Source organism: Perissodus microlepis, chromosome 15 (genome assembly GCF_051167445.1).
Source record: "Perissodus microlepis isolate ML-2025 ecotype Zambia chromosome 15, ASM5116744v1, whole genome shotgun sequence".
NCBI lineage: Eukaryota > Metazoa > Chordata > Actinopteri > Cichliformes > Cichlidae > Perissodus > Perissodus microlepis.
This window is the reverse complement of record NC_140475.1, coordinates 35,778,896-35,796,062: the sequence shown is the minus strand read 5'-3', so window position 1 is coordinate 35,796,062 and position 17,167 is coordinate 35,778,896. Positions and strand designations below refer to the sequence as shown.

At 41.2% G+C, this 17,167-nt stretch overlaps 2 protein-coding genes across 2 annotated transcripts; one reads left to right on the top strand and one right to left on the bottom strand.

Annotated features, from left to right (window-relative positions):
- Positions 1–3,835: 3,835 nt before the first annotated feature.
- Positions 3,836–5,403, bottom strand: LOC146372580 (uncharacterized). Its single transcript, XM_084954313.1, has 2 exons — positions 5,215–5,403; positions 3,836–4,502 (listed from the first exon to the last, which is right to left on the bottom strand). Exons 1-2 carry the CDS (start codon positions 5,285–5,287, stop codon positions 3,895–3,897), a joined length of 681 nt encoding a protein of 226 aa, XP_084810439.1. The 5' UTR covers positions 5,288–5,403; the 3' UTR covers positions 3,836–3,894.
- Positions 5,404–8,876: 3,473 nt separating this feature from the next.
- Positions 8,877–15,741, top strand: lsg1 (large 60S subunit nuclear export GTPase 1). The gene is made up of 14 exons (XM_084953902.1): positions 8,877–9,108; positions 9,622–9,748; positions 10,263–10,383; positions 10,480–10,566; positions 10,723–10,809; positions 10,911–10,971; positions 11,152–11,328; positions 11,500–11,862; positions 12,139–12,240; positions 12,498–12,645; positions 12,740–12,859; positions 13,138–13,217; positions 13,616–13,789; positions 15,151–15,741. Exons 1-14 carry the CDS (start codon positions 9,010–9,012, stop codon positions 15,328–15,330), a joined length of 1,926 nt encoding a protein of 641 aa, XP_084810028.1. The 5' UTR covers positions 8,877–9,009; the 3' UTR covers positions 15,331–15,741.
- Positions 15,742–17,167: the final 1,426 nt, after the last annotated feature.

The following is a 17,167-nucleotide window of genomic DNA, read 5'->3' as shown; positions in this document are numbered from 1 at the left end:
TAGTTATCTTTATCTTCAGAGGTGTGGGTGACAGTTTTAGTGTTTGCTTTAAAAAATAAAAAACAACAAAAACTCAAAACAAAAACTTGAAATATATATATTCTATATACATATATAGAGATGCTCACTCCTGATTGGACACTGAGCTGCACCACCTTCTCCTTCACTCCTCCACCTTGCTGTCCTCTGTGCTCTCTCTCCTCCAACTCCAGGGAGTCTGAGCACCAAACCTGTGGACTGTTAGTCTGCAGATAAGAAGGAAAACACACAGAATTCTCATGTTTGCCATTTTTCATACCGTATTATTATCGTATATTAGTTTACCAGTCCAACAGATTTATTTTCCCAAATGGATCATTACAGCTTTTGCCACACTGGTCCACTTGATTGTCAAAGTGTATTAGCTCTTTATTATTTCTTTCTTTTCTTTGAAATGATTACAATCAGAACGGACAGGACTGGGGGATGGGAAAGAGAAAGATGAAGAAAAGAGAAGTTGGGAAGATGCTCAACAGAAGGAGATGGAAAGCAAAAAAAATAGGAGAAGAGAGAGAAGACACTAAAAATCTGTTTGATCACCTGCTGGAAAAATAAAAACAAGCAAAAAGAGAAAAACACAGTAGCGAAACCACAGCAAAAACCAACATAAGCACAAGTTATAGTAAATAATAAATATCTCCACATCCCGGAAGGGTCCTGATCGAGCCACAGGGGCCATAAACTGACAGTTTATTTATAACTAGAAATAATAAAGCAGTTGACGTGTTTCAGGCTGTGACTTTTAGTATCTGTTGGTACTTCATCACTTTGAATAAGTGTAAGTCAACACCAGGCCGCACTTTCAGTCTTTCCATTAAACAAATGAACAAGAATCCATTGTTTTCACCATTAAACAATAAAATATGCTTCTTGACTCCTTGATGCAGGTGCCCACCTACGACCTGGTTTATTAATACTAAGCTAAAGAGGAAAGCAACTCACTGTAGTTCTCACAGCTCAGGACAAGCAGACACCTGATGTTGAGTGACTGAATGGAACTAAAACAAGAATTCATAATTATGTTTGTCTGCCATGAACACGTGATGATAAAACTCTGCATATGCAGTCAGGAGACTGATGACCTGTGAAATGAGCTGTTAGAAATGTGCAGATATGTGTAAACACTGATCAGCATTTAACATCCAGGATGGAGCAAAACTTCTGACCTGCATGTATGAGAACCTTTAATCACATCTTTGTAGTGAAATAGCTGATGACTCATTAAACGTTTCCATGTAATTTATCCACAGTGAAAAATATTCACTTTGCTGGATCTGAAAATCACGTGTTCATTTCATTAGACACTAGCAATACTATTAAACTGGACCTTATCATTATCATATAGCACTAAATGTGAAACTGTGTCATATAACAATCTATATATGTAATATGTGTTTGCCTGAATCTTCCAGCACAAACAGAAAGACGAGCTGTTGTCTGAGTATCAACGCAAGTACACACCAGAAATCGTTCAGTAAAGACAAATTTAATAAATGAAAGCTGGTGAGAGGGCCTTTGATGTTTCTCTTTGGATCATCCTTCCATCCATTTCTTCAGCTTATCCAATTCAAGATTGGAGCCATCCCAGCTGTTATGGGGCCAGAGGCGGGGGTACAACCTGGACAGGTCAGTCTAACACAGAGAAACAGACAACCATTCACACTCACATTCAACCTAACTGCATCTCTCTGGACTGTGGGATGAAGCTGGAGTACCTGGAGGGAACCACAAAGGCCCGAGGACTGTCTTGCTCTCAGGTGACGGCCGTTCACGCTGCTCTGAACACTCTCAGTTGTCTTTGGATCATCCTGTTGTTTGTCTCCCAGTGTCGTTACTGCTCCTCTCCTTTCAAAGACAAACACCAAATAACACCAAATGAGAGTGAATCACTTCAGAACAACGTGAACACTCCTGGTTATTGTGAGCAAACGTCATAACAAGATGAATATATTTACCATTTTACTGAGGGAAAATCTTCTGTGTGGTGTTTCTTCTCATCTTGGCTCTTTTTCCTGACACCCCGTCAAGTCTGTAACGTAGCACAGCGTCTTAAAGGGACATGAACATCGCCAACCTGCACATGCCTTTTCTTTTTTTTTTAAATACCGAATTTACCGACATGGGCAAAATGACGTCGATGAGAGTCATAAATTTCGGTAACGATAAATTTTTGATATATCGCCCAGCCCTAGCCCGACTATATCTAGCCGGTACCTCTCAACCTCACGCACTAACTCAGGCTCCTTCCCCACCAGAGAGGTGACATTCCATGTCCCTATTGCCAGTCTTGGCAGCCGGGGGTCGGTCCGCCAGGGCCTCCGCTCCTGGCCGCCACCCGGCACACAATGCATCCGACCCCTATGGCGCCTCCTGCGGGTGGTGGGCCTGCGGGAGGATGGGCCCATGTCTCCTCTTCGGGCTGTGCCCGGCCGGGCCCCATGGACTAAGGCCCGGCCACCAGACGCTCGCCCTCGGGCACCCTCCCTGGGCCTGGCTCCAGGGCGGGGCCCCGGTAACCCTATCCCGGGCAGGGTAAACTGTTCCCTCGATATTCTTTTCATAAGGGTCTTCTGAATCGCTCTTTGTCTGGTCCCTCACCCAGGACCAATTTGCCATGGGAGACCCTACCAGGGGGCAAAAGCCCCCAGACAACATAGCCCCTGGGATCCCTGGGACACACAAACCCCTCCACCACGATAAGGTAGCGATTCAAGGAGGAGAAAATCCTGGATAAAGGATAATAATTAATAACATCATCAAAACAGACAAACCTGAAAGAATTGCTGATCAGAGCTGTGACAGAGTCACAGATTAGTTGGATGTATACTTATCTTTCACAATGAGAGCGTTTGCATAGACGTCTCTTCAGGTCTTTTTATTGTTTTCTTTCTGGAGAGGAAAGTGATGAGACTGATGAGGAAATACCAAATACAAAGACTGACAAAGGGAACTGAAAAAGTCTAACCAAAACCTATACTGGGGGAAAACTGTAGGAAACAGAACTACTGAGGCAAGGAAACACGAGGGGACGGAGACTAACACTCTGACAAGGGACAAAGGGAGACTGACACAATATTTACACACAGGAGGCTGATTATGGGAACTAAGGACACATAGAAACACAGCTGAACCGAATAAGAAATGAACAACAAGTCGAAACAAACTCTAATGACAGTTCAACAAGTTTCTAAACACAACAAATAACTTTCAGGATGTTTCAACAATGTGTAAAATGAGTTCTTATCTTTTTTATGTGAGAGGGCCTTCAATGTTTCTCTTTGGATCATCCTTCCATCCATTTCTTCTGCTTCACCAATTCAAGATTGGAGCCATCCCAGCTGTTATGGGGCCAGAGGCGGGGGTACAACCTGGACAGGTCAGTCTAACACAGAGAAACAGACAACCATTCACACTCACATTCAACCTAACTGCATCTCTCTGGACTGTGGGATGAAGCTGGAGTACCTGGAGGGAACCACAAAGGCCCGAGGACTGTCTTGCTCTCAGGTGACGGCCGTTCACGCTGCTCTGAAGACCCTCAGTTGTCTTTGGATCAAATAACACCAAATGAGAGTGAATCGCTTCAGAAACACTCCTGGTTATTGTGAGCAAACGTCATAACAAGATGAATATATTTACCATTTTACTGAGGGAAAATCTTCTGTGTGGTGTTTCTTCGCAGCGTGACTCTTTTTCCTGACTTTTAGAAACAAGAGGCAGAAAAGAAAGAATAAAAGTTAAAACCTCGACAATTTTCAAATATTTTAGGACATTATTTTAGAAACAACCTTAAGCACTATTTACTACTTACCACTTTGTTCAGGCTTGCTGACGTTCGACATGCTTCACTGTATATTATAATCTCAAGCGCTTCCTTGCTTGAGTCGGGCTCCGGATGCTGCTCTCTTCCTCCGCCTTCCTCTTAGCACGCTTTGCCGACATATTTAGAAAACGGCAGAGCACCGAAATGAGAACTCTGCCGTCCGCGCTGTAGTCTGTTACTCTCCAGCGGTTCTTCATCTCAGTGTCCTCTGTTCGGTAAACAGCGGAGATGACTCTTGTGATGGGGAGGCCGTCGACAGTCAGGGTGCGGACACAGTTCCTCCGATCTGCCTTCAGCACAGCAAGATCTGCTTTCTCTGGAAGAACTGGAGTCAGGAAGCGTGGATGAGAGCTGGAGCCCGCAGGCGGCAGCATCATGCCAGCTGGTGAGTCCGTAGGAGGAGAAGGAGTGGTGTTCTCTCTCTGGCTCTGCCTCACATCGACAAATGGTGTCGTCACCAGGTCCCGGTGGAACCATCCTTTAAAAGGTATGTAAGGAAAGTCCTTGGACCCAGTCACCAGGTTATGGTAAAGAGTGAGGACCAGGTGGGACATGGAGTTCAGATGGCTCCTGCTCAGTTCACGGTTCCTCAAGTTAATGAGGACCATCTGAGGTGCAGTGACTGGACTCACCAGATCAGCTACGAGAAAGCAAAGCGTGGGTCTACGTTAATCATGTGATCACACAAATTAAAGCCTGAATTTAAATTGTCCAGACATGGCTTTACATCATCATAAGCTCTTCCACACACAAACAGTAAGAAGCTCCCAGCAGAACTCATTGTTTATGAAAGCCTTCACATTTTTCACCTGGTAAAAGTTTTCATGTTGTGTAAGGCTGCATGGACTTTCACTGAGGTTTTAATACGCATTCACATTAAGGAGTAATATCTTCATATTAGTTGAGCATCGATATTTTGAGAATAAAGCAGCTACATTTAGGTGAGAAACCTCCCACCTCCTTATTGCAGGCACACACTGTTTCAATCTCAAACTCATCCAGCGACTCTGTGAACTTTTAAAACTCCATTCTCCAGCTTTACACATTCACAATCTATGAAACTTTCACGTATAACTCAGCGCCAGCAGCCCAAACATGTCAACTCAAACCCTCTACATGCTAAAACGGCCCGCGCGCTGACGTCAGCGTCCTCCAATGCCTTAGCAATTAAAAAAAAACATGGCGCCATCTTTATAGTGTACTGGCACACGTTAAAATTGATGTTACTCAAGTATGAAACATCTCATCCTAAATGTTAACACTCATGAAGTCCTACTTCCAAACAATAAAAGACAAAAATCTAAGTTGTATTTGTTTGCTAGCACTCTGACATATTAGCCTGCTGTACTCACCATAGCGTTGATCTAGCACCTCCTCAATGAAAAGGGAGAGCAGGTGCATCTCGCGACTGAAGTTTGAAGTCATTTTGCAAATCCTTCTTGAAGATTTTCAAACGTTAGCTGTAGTTTGAAAAATCCGAGTTTTCACAGCACTAGTGGGAAAAAGCTCCTGTTTGCGCTCAAACGTGAAACCCGAATTCCTATTTTGCCTCCTGCTTTTATACCTGCACTCAAACACGTCATCATCACCATGACACCCAGTGTCACCGAAAATCAATTGTATATATTTAAAATAAAGTTCGTCTAATTATCATAGTTTTTAAAAATATATATATATTTCTCATTTTATTTTACTGTTTTATTCATCCTTTTCAAAAAATATATTGCCAAACTTTGTCGTTTTAATTCTTTAAAAAATCATTAATTCACCAGTTTACAAAAATGAAGATGATATCTGAAATTTAAATGAATACATAAATAATTACAATTGATAATGGATTTTTAGCGTTAAAGAATAGTTTTTCAATGCGCTTTAAATGTTATCAGAGCCGATGTTGTGCCAAAAAGTGATCGCAGTCCAAAAAGTGATTTACGGTATTGAAACGTTTGTTTGTGTCATGACATTTGTAAACAGTTGATGTTTAAGGTGCAGTTCATGTGGAAGCCAGAGGAGGGTGGTGTTGTGCGCATAATACAAAGTGATGGCGAAACCTAAAAGACGGTGTCATGTCTGCTCCCTGAAGCAATCTCATAACAGTTTCAATCTATTTCAAGCCAGTTAGCACATTTCTGTTATGAAGTGCAATCATTTTTTGGCAGTAAACTTTTAAATCCTTTTATTATGAATATCACATTCTCAGACTTTCAAGAGAGACCAGACCAATAGGGCAGCAGAAATCACAAAAATAAATAAATAAATAACAGTTTTATAAAGATTAAAACAGTAAAAAAAAAAAAAAAAAGACTGGAATGATTATGATGTATAACACAGAATATGTACAATAACAGAGTTATAAACACACCTAGAAATCAAATGATACTTTTATTTCATCTATAACCTCTGTGCAAATTTTGTTGACTGCAAAGTGTTTATGAATATGTTTTTAAAAGCTGGTTATCTGACTGTCAGTTAATAGCAATTAAAAAGAAAGCTGATTTTTATTATTCCTAAATGGAAAAAGTCCATTATGAATTTCATTTATCAATCCACCTCCTCACTACTCTTTCCCGGTGCAGCAGCCAGAGCTGGATCAAGCAGCCAGATGGCTTCTGGTGTCATGAACTGGCTGTGTGGAGGCAGAAGAGGACCCAAACGCAAAACTCACGGAGACGAAAAGCTGAACTCAAAATCACTGCTTTATTGCAGGCTTCACAAAGAAACAGAACTAAACTGGGAATGCCAACAGAAGACCGAGGGAACACAGAAAGACACACAGGTTCGGGGAGGAGACATGGACGACGCGACACTGAACTGAGGGAGACATGCACATAAATACACAGAGGGTTAACGAGGGAAGTGGGAGCACACGGGGAACACAGCTGACACAGATAATCGTAACGAGACAGGGCAGGAGTGAACACAACATGACGCATACTGACGAGAGACTGTCAAAGTCAAACAGGAAGTACACAGAGGTTCAGACAGGAGGAGAGAGAGCACGGGGAGAACACAGACATAACGGGCTGGGGAAAACATGGAATAAAACACAAGGAGAGACGAGGGCTCAAATACACAGAGGGGCACACAGGGGGTAAGAGTCACAAGGGGAAAACACATAAGGAACAACGTAACAGGGCAACCCAGGAAGCATGGCCTAAATAAGGAACAAAATACAAAAATGCATGAAAACTAAGAATACTGGGCCAACATGGCCCAGGACCATGACATCTGGAGGAAGACTAACTGCAACAAAGGGTCTCTGGGAGGCTGCTCAGGCACAGCAGCTGAAAAATCAAAGATGAAATAAAAACTGGACCTGATCATGGTGCTGGATGAGACAAAAAGTCTAGATGATAAAGCAGTGTATGAATTAGTAACACTGATTATGATGATCATGTTTAGGTGGAAACTAGCGAGCTAACTTCCTGCTAACCTCTAACTCAGTTAAATTGAATAAACTCTGTTTTCATGGATGCCTGGATGTTAAACTTAATTGTTAAACCTGGTAAAGCAGCAACACTGATCATTTTATTAAAGATGAAAGAAGTTAGACCGTTTTTAGCTCTCAGTGATCCCTCAGTGTTCATTTGACTTTGGGACCTGAAATATGGCAGCTTTTCACTTACACATTTTTGAACCACTCATTCATAGAAATAGTTTCCAGTCAAAGATCTGGACAGATCCACCAAGTTCACAGTAGTTTTACAATTTTCTGCAGCGCAGAAAAAAACCCCCTGAAAACATCGTCGTTTCCTATGCTCATCTCTCCCAAGTCATTAATAATTTGAGTCAACTCTTGTTTGCCATTGCAACACAATCATTGTCCGTGTCCAGAATGTTCTCACACTCAAAGTGCATTGCTTTCTCCTCCTCTTCCTCCCCCACCAAGTCCTCCGTGATAGAGCCCAATTTTGGTGCACTCCGGCTGCACTCCACCGGGGGTTTGTAGTAGCACTGTCCGTTCAGCAGCTTCCTGAGAGGCACCAAGGGGATGGTTTGTTCCCCTATGAGCTGCTGCTGCTGGTGCCTGGCATCGTCCCTCCGTTTTAGGAGGTGTCCAAAACATCTCACTCTTGCCCTTCTAACTATACCCCGATCTGAGGGACAGCTCAGATTGAGAGGGCCATATACCCCAGGGGTGGGAGGATCAGTCTAGATATTGATACTGTCAATACCAACACTGATATTGGTATCTAATCAATACTAGGGAGATGTGATTGTTACTTTGTTTCTCTCCTCTAAGTTCAGTATGTAGCCCACTGAACTGTGTTAACTGTGTTGTGTTGGTGGTTTTGTTAATGAAAAAATATATCTCAAACATGCACTATGAAAAATGACTGAACCTTTTTGTATTGACTGTCATTTCATTTATAGCCCATAACACATCTAAACAACAGATGCTGACGCAAAGTTCTTTAGAGACATGCACATTTACATTCCGTGTCTCCAAAACACCCAATTTCAAAATACAGGATAGTCTGAAAGTTGTGTTTTTTTTCTTGCATTAACTAATTATTGTTGACATTAAAAGGTGGTCATTAAAATGTGTTCAGAATGATGAATTATCTCATAAATCACACTGCTTTCTCCCATTTAAGCTGTCTTTATAGGGTAAAACTATGTGTAGTACTGCATTTACGTTGTATTGGAACGATACCAAAGTATGGAAAGCAATTTGCCTTTAGAAGTATCGCACAGTACAGATATACTCTTTTCTAATTTAATCTAATTCTAACATCCCGATCACTCCCAAGTGTGACACACGAGGAACTCATGTTGTTTCTGTCGGTGTTTCTTCAGGGCACATTTAACCGCTGAGCGTGTAACCGGAATGTACCACAGCTACTCTCCCGCCTGTATTTATAACACAAATTAGAAGATAATGGATGTTACTGTTTTAGAGTTTATTTTATTAACAGTATAAAGAATATAAAGGGTAGCTTTTTATAAAATAACATGGCTTCTAAAGTCCAACACCAATTTAATTGTCCGGATATGTTAATCGTTTGGTTTGTTCCATTTCCGGTTTTTACGACAACAAGGCTGTAGGTAGTGCACATGGGTCTCTGAAGCGAGTGGCTGGCCGCAGTATTCTTCAGTTTTGTATTCCTCCTGTGTTTTGTGAAGTGACAGCATCGGAGGCTATTATGGGCAAGAAGAAGGCGGGCGGAGGAGCCGTGCTGGGCAGAGCTCTGATCAAGGAGAGGCTCCAGGCAGGCCGGGGAAACAAAAGGGGCGACTCTTGGGTATGACACAGGTTTTTTTTTTTTTTTTTAGCTTGTGTTAAACGTGTTCAGATAATCACAGATATAGATATGAGACCTTTCGTGATATAGTATCACCCCCTAAGCAGTTGTGACCCCGTTTTTAAATGCCACTCAATTTTTTTAATTCCACTTAGCTGTTAGTATTAGTGTTACGATTACCCCACACTGGCTTACCAGGATGTAAATTTACTGATGCTGTTGTTTTAGAGCAAACGAACTAATGCGCAAGGACTATTACGTAAATAAATAAATGACTGGGGTACGTTTGTAATGGGGATAAACTTTTCTGGGAAATTGTTTTAACAAAATCTCAACTATTTTTAGAGCAAGTCAAAGGGTGGTTTGGATGCAAGGATGTGAAAATGATCCGCTATTTGGCGATGATGTCCCAGTCACAGCTGCTTTGTTTAATCTGGACGCTTTTTCACAGGCACTTACTGCTGGTCAAGCTACTGAAAGTTTGTTGTCATTGTTTTTTCTTTATATTTTAAGCTCCACACCAGTGAACTGAATGATGGCTACGACTGGGGGCGGCTGAACCTGCAGTCAGTGACAGAACAAAGTTCCATGGATGACTTTCTGGCCACAGCTGAACTGGCAGGAACAGAGTTTGTTGCAGGTAAATAACAATTTGTTTTCAGGTGAATTGTAGGTATGTTTCTTTTTTTTACTTATCAAACATGGGAAACTACAGTGCTCTGAAAAAGTATTTACCCCATTTCTGAATTCTTATTTTTTTTGAATATTTGTCACACTTGCACATTTCAGGACATCAACAAATTAAATGATAAATTAGACAAAGATAATTTTTAAATGATGATGTCATTTACTATGGGAAAAAGACAAATCAAAGCTGCCTGGTTCTATGTGGAAAAGTAATTGTCCCCATAAACCTAGCAACTGGTTGTCCTTGAGTAGCAAGAACTGCAGTCGAGTGTTTGCGATAACTGGGAATGAGCCTTCCACATCAAATTTTAGTCCACAATATTTACGTGTATAAACCTAACAGAAGTAATTCTTCCTGTGTTTTTAAGTATTTTTTGTCTTAAATATTATGTGATCTCCACTGCAGATCTGCCTTTTTATTCTGCTTGTTAATCTAATCACTTTCATTCATTTCTGTGTTTTCTTAGAGAAGCTCAATATCAAGTTTGTGCCGGCAGAAGCTCGAGCGGGCTTATTAACAGCTGAGGAGAAAAGCGAACTGATGAAGCTGCACGAAGACAACAAACATTTCCTCAGAATTCCGAGACGGTGATTTGAGTCGACATGTTTTTACAGCTTAATTTTTCTAACTTATAAATAATATGTTGCTTTGATAAGATCTGTTGTGTATTTCCTTGTTATAAGACCCCACTGGGATGAAAGCACCAGTCCAGACGAGCTTCAACAGACAGAGAAAGACAGCTTCTTGGAGTGGAGACGAGCACTTGCACAGTAAGCAGGTTTTCTGTACTCTGAGTCACTTTTGGTGTTAAGAATCAGTAGTGGAATGCAGGTATAACCATTCAAAATTTTGTAATTAATGACTTATGATACATTTGTGCCGGATTATCGTTGCCTGTAATCTAATTACAAGTGTTCTCTTCAAAGGCTGGAAGAGGAGCAGAAGTTAATTCTCACCCCGTTTGAGAGAAACCTTGAATTTTGGAGACAGCTGTGGAGAGTGATTGAGAGGAGGTAGAACCCAAATCAACAGCATATCACATTTCCTGAGGAATCTGTTCTCATTATGTGATGCTGAGGGGAAAAAAACTAATATTTATTTTTTCTTATTTTAGTGACGTCGTTGTTCAAATTGTTGATGCCAGAAATCCTTTGCTGTTCAGATGTCTGGACCTTGTAAGTGCTTTATTTCAATAGTGGACAGATGATAGAAATCTGGTTTCATATATGAAAATAATTGCACTTTGTTTGATTATTTTGCATATTTCATCTGTCAACATTTGCTTATATCCGTCATTACATACATTTAAACTGTACTGCAGTGATTGTAATAATTCTCTGGTTGTGTGGCACCAGGAGTCCTATGTTAAAGAAGTTTCAGAGCATAAGGTGAACATGCTTCTGGTGAACAAAGCTGATCTACTGACCAGGGAGCAGAGGCGAGTCTGGGCCAAATACTTTGAGAAAGAGGGGCTGAGGGCAGTTTTCTGGTCTGCTCTGGCTGAAGGCAACAGGCTGGATGCAGAGGAAAAGGTGAGAGCGCGAAAGCTTGATGAACTTTTCTCTCTTCTCTGAACTGTGATGCACTTGTATTTTTTTTAGGGAACAGATAATTTATTGTACTGAAGAAAAAGTCACCTTTTGGCATCATCCTGCCGTCTTTAATCCCAGTGAAAAATAGTGCAGAAACTTGTCCCCTAACAGGGCATGGAGGTGGCCGATCCAGAGTGTGAAGAGAGTGATCCAGAAGAAGGAGGACGGAAAATTAAAGAAGATGTGAGTCAGAAAGGTGCAGATGGAGAGGAAGAGGTAAAGAATAAGGAGGATGAGGACAACGGGGGAGAACAGAGTGACATAGAGGAAGAGCAGGAAGAGGTAAGCGTAGATGAGGAGGACTGGAAGACCTGTTCAGAAGGCGAGGAAGAAGCAGAGGGAGAGACTGCTGGTTCATCCGATGCATCTTTCCACAACTCCAGCCATCTGCTGCGCAAGGATGAGCTGCTGGAAATGTTCAAGGCTGTTCACAACGGCTCCAGGGTTAAAGAAGGGCAGCTGACAGTGGGACTGGTGAGTAAAAGGACCATCTATCTGTCAGTCTAGCGTAAATTGCATGCTGTAGCCACACCGCCTTTGAATTTTGGGATTGAGTTGTATATTTGTATTTAGTAAGAGCGTTTGAACCACTTTGCAGAATTCACCAGGAGTGCTTTTTAATGCTTTACTAGAATCGTAGGAACAGGAAACATTTTAATTGGATTCATAGTCGGGGAAGAAGCTCCACACTTTCCTCAGTATGAGTTATTTTAAAGCAATTAAATGTTCATTATGTGGTGGAACCAACAGGTCGGGTATCCTAATGTGGGAAAGAGTTCAACCATCAACACTATTCTGAGGAACAAGAAGGTTTCTGTCTCAGCAACTCCTGGACACACTAAACACTTTCAGGTAGGTACTTACTGCTCAAATGCAGGTTAGGGATTCCACCAGCAAGAAGCTTAATAATAATAATAATTATAATAATTATAATAATAATGATGTTAGACCTGCGACAGACTGGCGACCTGTCCAGGGTGTACCCTGCCTCTCGCCCTAACACAGCTGGGATAGGCTCCACCCCCCCACCCCCCGCGCCCCTGAAAAAGGATGGATGGATGATTATGATGGTGTTTTTTGTGTGTTTTTGTTTTTGACATTTATGACAGACGTTATATGTGGAGCCAGGCCTGTGTCTCTGTGACTGCCCAGGTCTGGTCATGCCCTCCTTCATTTCTACCAAAGCTGAGATGATCTGCTCTGGGATTCTGCCCATAGACCAGATGAGAGACCACGTACCTGCGATCTCACTCATATCCTTTACGTGACAGAAAGCTAGACTCTGCCTGTTCTGCTTTATAATTGATTCGGATGCTTACGACACGCAGTTCTTAACAGATTGGTCACATATGTCAGACGATCCCTCGGCACGTGTTAGAAGGCACCTATGGCATCAATATTATCAGACCGCGGGAAGATGAAGACCCTGACAGACCGCCCACTGCGGAAGAGCTGCTGATGGCGTATGGATGTGAGGCTAATAGACATTTATCATGAGTCTGGATAGAATAGATTAACAATAGGTGAAATATGTACAACTCGAGAGAGTAAACCATCTTAGATTCTTTAAAAAAAATCTATTTCATAGATTTAATTTTATGTATTGTGTTCCTCCTTGATCAGAGGTCCCTAGCTCAAATTGTGATACTGTCACCTCACTGTGGCACCCTTAGATGCTGCTAGCTGTCTTTCCCCTTGATGTAATTTCTTTGTTTTATAACATAGCCTTTTCTTTTTTGTCTGTTTCAGATATGAGAGGTTTCATGACGTCGCACGGCCAGCCCGATCAGTCCAGATCGGCCCGCTACGTCCTGAAGGATTATGTGAGCGTAAGTTCACAACTGCAAACTGTTGTGGGTTGGAAAAAACACACAGTTATGTTGCTTGTGTTTACGTTTTAATTTTGGACTGTGGTTGAGTGAGTGTGGGTCATTAATGAAATGTTTAGCCTTACAAAGTGGGAGGAAAAAAACAGATGAAAATTCTAGGAGAGATAAATAAGTTATTTTCATCTTGGCTCAGCTCTGTCACCTGCACTGTTAAACAGTGTAGCTGTAGCACATCTGTGGTTCGGCTATGTGTTTAAGCAGACTGTGGAGGTCTTCAGTCTTTTGTAAGGTGTAGCTGTTCTCTTGTAACCACTGAATTTGTTGGTTTGACCAGTTACCAGTCAATTATGCATCATGTTTACAACGTCCTTTGCCTAACATAGCTCTTTTCCTTACAGGGCAAGCTTCTGTACTGCCATCCCCCTCCACATATAAAAGCTGAAGACTTCCAGCCGCAGCACAAAAAGTTTGAGAAGAGAGACTCAGACAGCAGTGACCTCTCCACAGTAATGAACAGACAACACAAAATTAAGAGAATCGAAAACGTGGTTGACAAGAACTTTTTCCATCAGGTAAATTATTCCTGCTGATCTCTTATTTTTGGTCAGTAGATGTTGTAATATAAGCTATATTACCAGAAGTGTTCTGTCACCCATCCCAATCATTGAATTCAGGTGTTTCAATCACTTCCAGGCCCACAGGTGTGTAAAATCAAGCGCCTAGTTACGCGGACTGCATCAACAAACATTTGTGGAAGAATGGGATGCTCTCAGGAGCTCAGTGAATTCCAGGGATCGAATGCTAGTTGTGAAATTTCCTCACTAATAAATATTCCACACTTAACTCTTAGGCTACGTTCACACTGCAGGTCTTAATGCTCAATTCCGATTTTTTGATCAAATCCGATTTTTTTGTCTGCTTGTTCACACTACAAATAAAATGCGACAGCAAACGCTCTCTAGTGTGAACGCTCAAAGCGGTCGCATGCGCAAAAGAAGACGTCACACACAAGGCGCTCTGTTTAGACCCAGAGCAAACAGTATTGTTTGACTGATGGCCCTTAATATAAAGACTTCAGACTTCACGTTTCCCAATTTTTGCTTTAAGTTATTTTGTTATTTACATAATAATGTAAATAACCTAATAATTATCCTTATTGCTGTTTTAGAGGAGCGGTGCTTCAAAGGATAGTTGCAGATTTCTGTCAGAATCTGCAGATTATACAGTACAAATAAAATGTTCACGTTTCTCCAACGTTGTCTTCCCAACAGTTTCACTGACATCTACACGGGATGGCCAGGAAGCGTTCGCGATGTCTTATCGGGCGCTTCTCCGGCGCTGATAATTGGCGTCTGTCTTGTGTCAGTGACGTAAAAGACGGATTTAATGCGACATGACCGTTCAAACAGCAGTCGCTTTCTAAAACATCAGATATGTATCGGATTCAGTACCACATACGAAAATGACCCAGATCGGATTTGAAAATATCAGATTTGAGCCTTTCACACTGTCATACCATGATTGGATATGGGTCGCATAGGGTCAAAAAAATCGGATTTGATGCGCTTTCGCCTGCAGTGTGAACATAGCCTTAGTGGTATTATAACAATGTGGAAGCCACTGGGAATGACAGCAGCTCAGTGGTAATCTCACAAATCCACTTCTGGAAGAATGGTCAAAAATTCCCATAAACACACCTAAACCTTTTGGAAAATCTTCCCACAAGAGTTGAAGCCGTTATAGCTGCAAGGGTTGGATGGACATCATATCAAACTCTATGGATTAAAAATGGGATGTCAGTCAAGTTCACATGAGAGTGAAGGCAGACGAGTGAACACTTTTGGTAATATAAAGTGTGTCTGCAGCAGAGGAGCAGTTTATTACGAAGTTAAATGATTTTTTCTTTTTGTTGATGATGAACCTCTCTGTTTAGGAGAACGTGCGGGCACTCTCCAAAGGAATTCAGTCTGTGATGGGCTACAAACCAGGCAGTGGACCTGTGGGTCCAGGCAAAGCTGAATCAGAGATGGCAGTGGGCAAACCCTGGAAAAAACACGGCAACAAGAACAAGAAGGAGAAAGTGCGGCGGATTACTAAGCATCTGGATGCCTGATTATGATCAGAAAATCTAAGTTAATTTGAGCAACTTAGATCTGTGAACTGTACTTTAGGAAAAACCCTGAAGCACAGTTCATGTGTGATTCCAAGGGAATCAATTCTGAGTGCTTTGTGTAGATGAAGGCCCCCTTTAGTCCTGTGAGTGTGGAAAAGTCAGGCCGTCATGACATTAACTAATGAGGTGCATAATCTGTCGGCTCTGGTTTTAACAAAATGGTGCAGTGCACTCCGTCAGGCTGATCACCAGTTAAAGAGCAACCAATCGATTCAACATCCATAATTGTATTCAAGGAGGACACATAAAGTCTCTATGAATCAGTTAAAATACTGTATGTTGACTTTTATACATTTAAAGCAATGCTCTTTGTAACTTAACCGGGTTACGTAGAATAAACACATGCTTTCATGTTGGTGTGACACTTTTTTGTCATATTTCCATAACAATATATTAATTAATGCTTCAGTGTAAATACAATATTTTGTATTTGTAATAGAAGACTATGAAATAGCAAGTTTTGTAATCTGAATAAGTTAAATTTTGCCAACTCTAAGACCCGAACTCCTTCATGGGATGCATTTTTAATTTCTCCTTGCTCTTTGGGCTGATTGGGACCTGATGAATGTAAAAACAAAGAATGATGTGATTTTTATTTTTATTTTTTTTGTACCCGATTTTTTTTTCTGAGAAAAATGAGATCCACTCATGAGGACATTGGCTTTAAATTTCGATGGAACAGAGGCAGTATAACATCCTCGTAAGTGGATATCAGGCCCTTGTAGAGCAAAATTTGGTATTTTGGTCTAGACAACCCAAAATGTAAAATGGACTGTTTCTTATATAGCGCTTTTCTCCTGGAGTACTCAAAGCACTCTATACAACACGCCATATTAACCCCATACACACCCATTCACACGAGCACTATTATCTATACAGGGAGTGCTTTCTAACTATCATTCATACACATTCATACTCCGATGGATGCATCGGAGAATAAGTAGGGGTTAGTATCTTGCCCAAGGATATTTGGCATGCAAACTGGGGGAGCCAGCTGCCTGAGCTATAGCCACCCCTATAATATATATAATGTGATGTCCACATATGTGGACGCCAGGTCCTAGGAGGTTAAAGAAGTGCATGAGGGTTGTAGGTGTCTAAGCATCTGAGACCATTTCTAATTACTAATAAATACTAATAAATTTGGAGTTGATTTTCTTACCATCACAGAATAGCTACAAGCTACAAAATGTTGTAAACCTGGGAACAAGTGGGAACTCCCATGAGTGTCAAATTAATAATATACAATAAATAATCGCAAACACCCTTAACCTGTGGCAGTGATTTCTGATGTTTCTGTTTTTTATGTCTAATGTCTTTGCTTATATTGGTAGATAGACTGAAATCAGCCTGATTTATGAAGGGTTTATGTCTAAAGCAAAGACATTAGCTGTTTTTCGAGTATTTTTATGACTCTGTTATTGTAGCTAATCTGTGTTCTAAATTATAATCGATCCAATCCTTTTTGACCACTTTAAATGTATTGAAAGAACAGCTGTATGTGATATTTGGTGAGATTTCTGCTGAGACTTGGATAAATAAAGGATATATATATAAAAGTCAATTTGCCAAAAACTGACTGCAGCTTCTACATTTGTGACAGGAACGTGCTTGGTGGCTCAAAATCACTTGTTATCATTCATGAGAGATATGCTTGACAGATCATAGCCCAACAACTCATTGACAACAATTTGAAGTCGTTTTTTGGCAAGCGGTCACTGTGATGAAGTGTAAGATTCCTGAAACGGACTAAGGTACACGCAATGCTCCTGATCGT

Coding starts and splice junctions, on each gene's coding strand:
- LOC146372580 (XM_084954313.1), bottom strand. CDS start 5,287: ATGACTTCAAACTTCAGTCGCGAGATGCACCTGCTCTCCCTTTTCATT. Junction 4,503..5,214: donor GGTGCTAGATCAACGCTATG/GTGAGTACAGCA, acceptor GCTTTCTCGTAG/CTGATCTGGTGAGTCCAGTC.
- lsg1 (XM_084953902.1), top strand. CDS start 9,010: ATGGGCAAGAAGAAGGCGGGCGGAGGAGCCGTGCTGGGCAGAGCTCTG. Junction 9,749..10,262: donor AGGAACAGAGTTTGTTGCAG/GTAAATAACAAT, acceptor GTGTTTTCTTAG/AGAAGCTCAATATCAAGTTT. Junction 10,567..10,722: donor TGGAGACGAGCACTTGCACA/GTAAGCAGGTTT, acceptor TTCTCTTCAAAG/GCTGGAAGAGGAGCAGAAGT.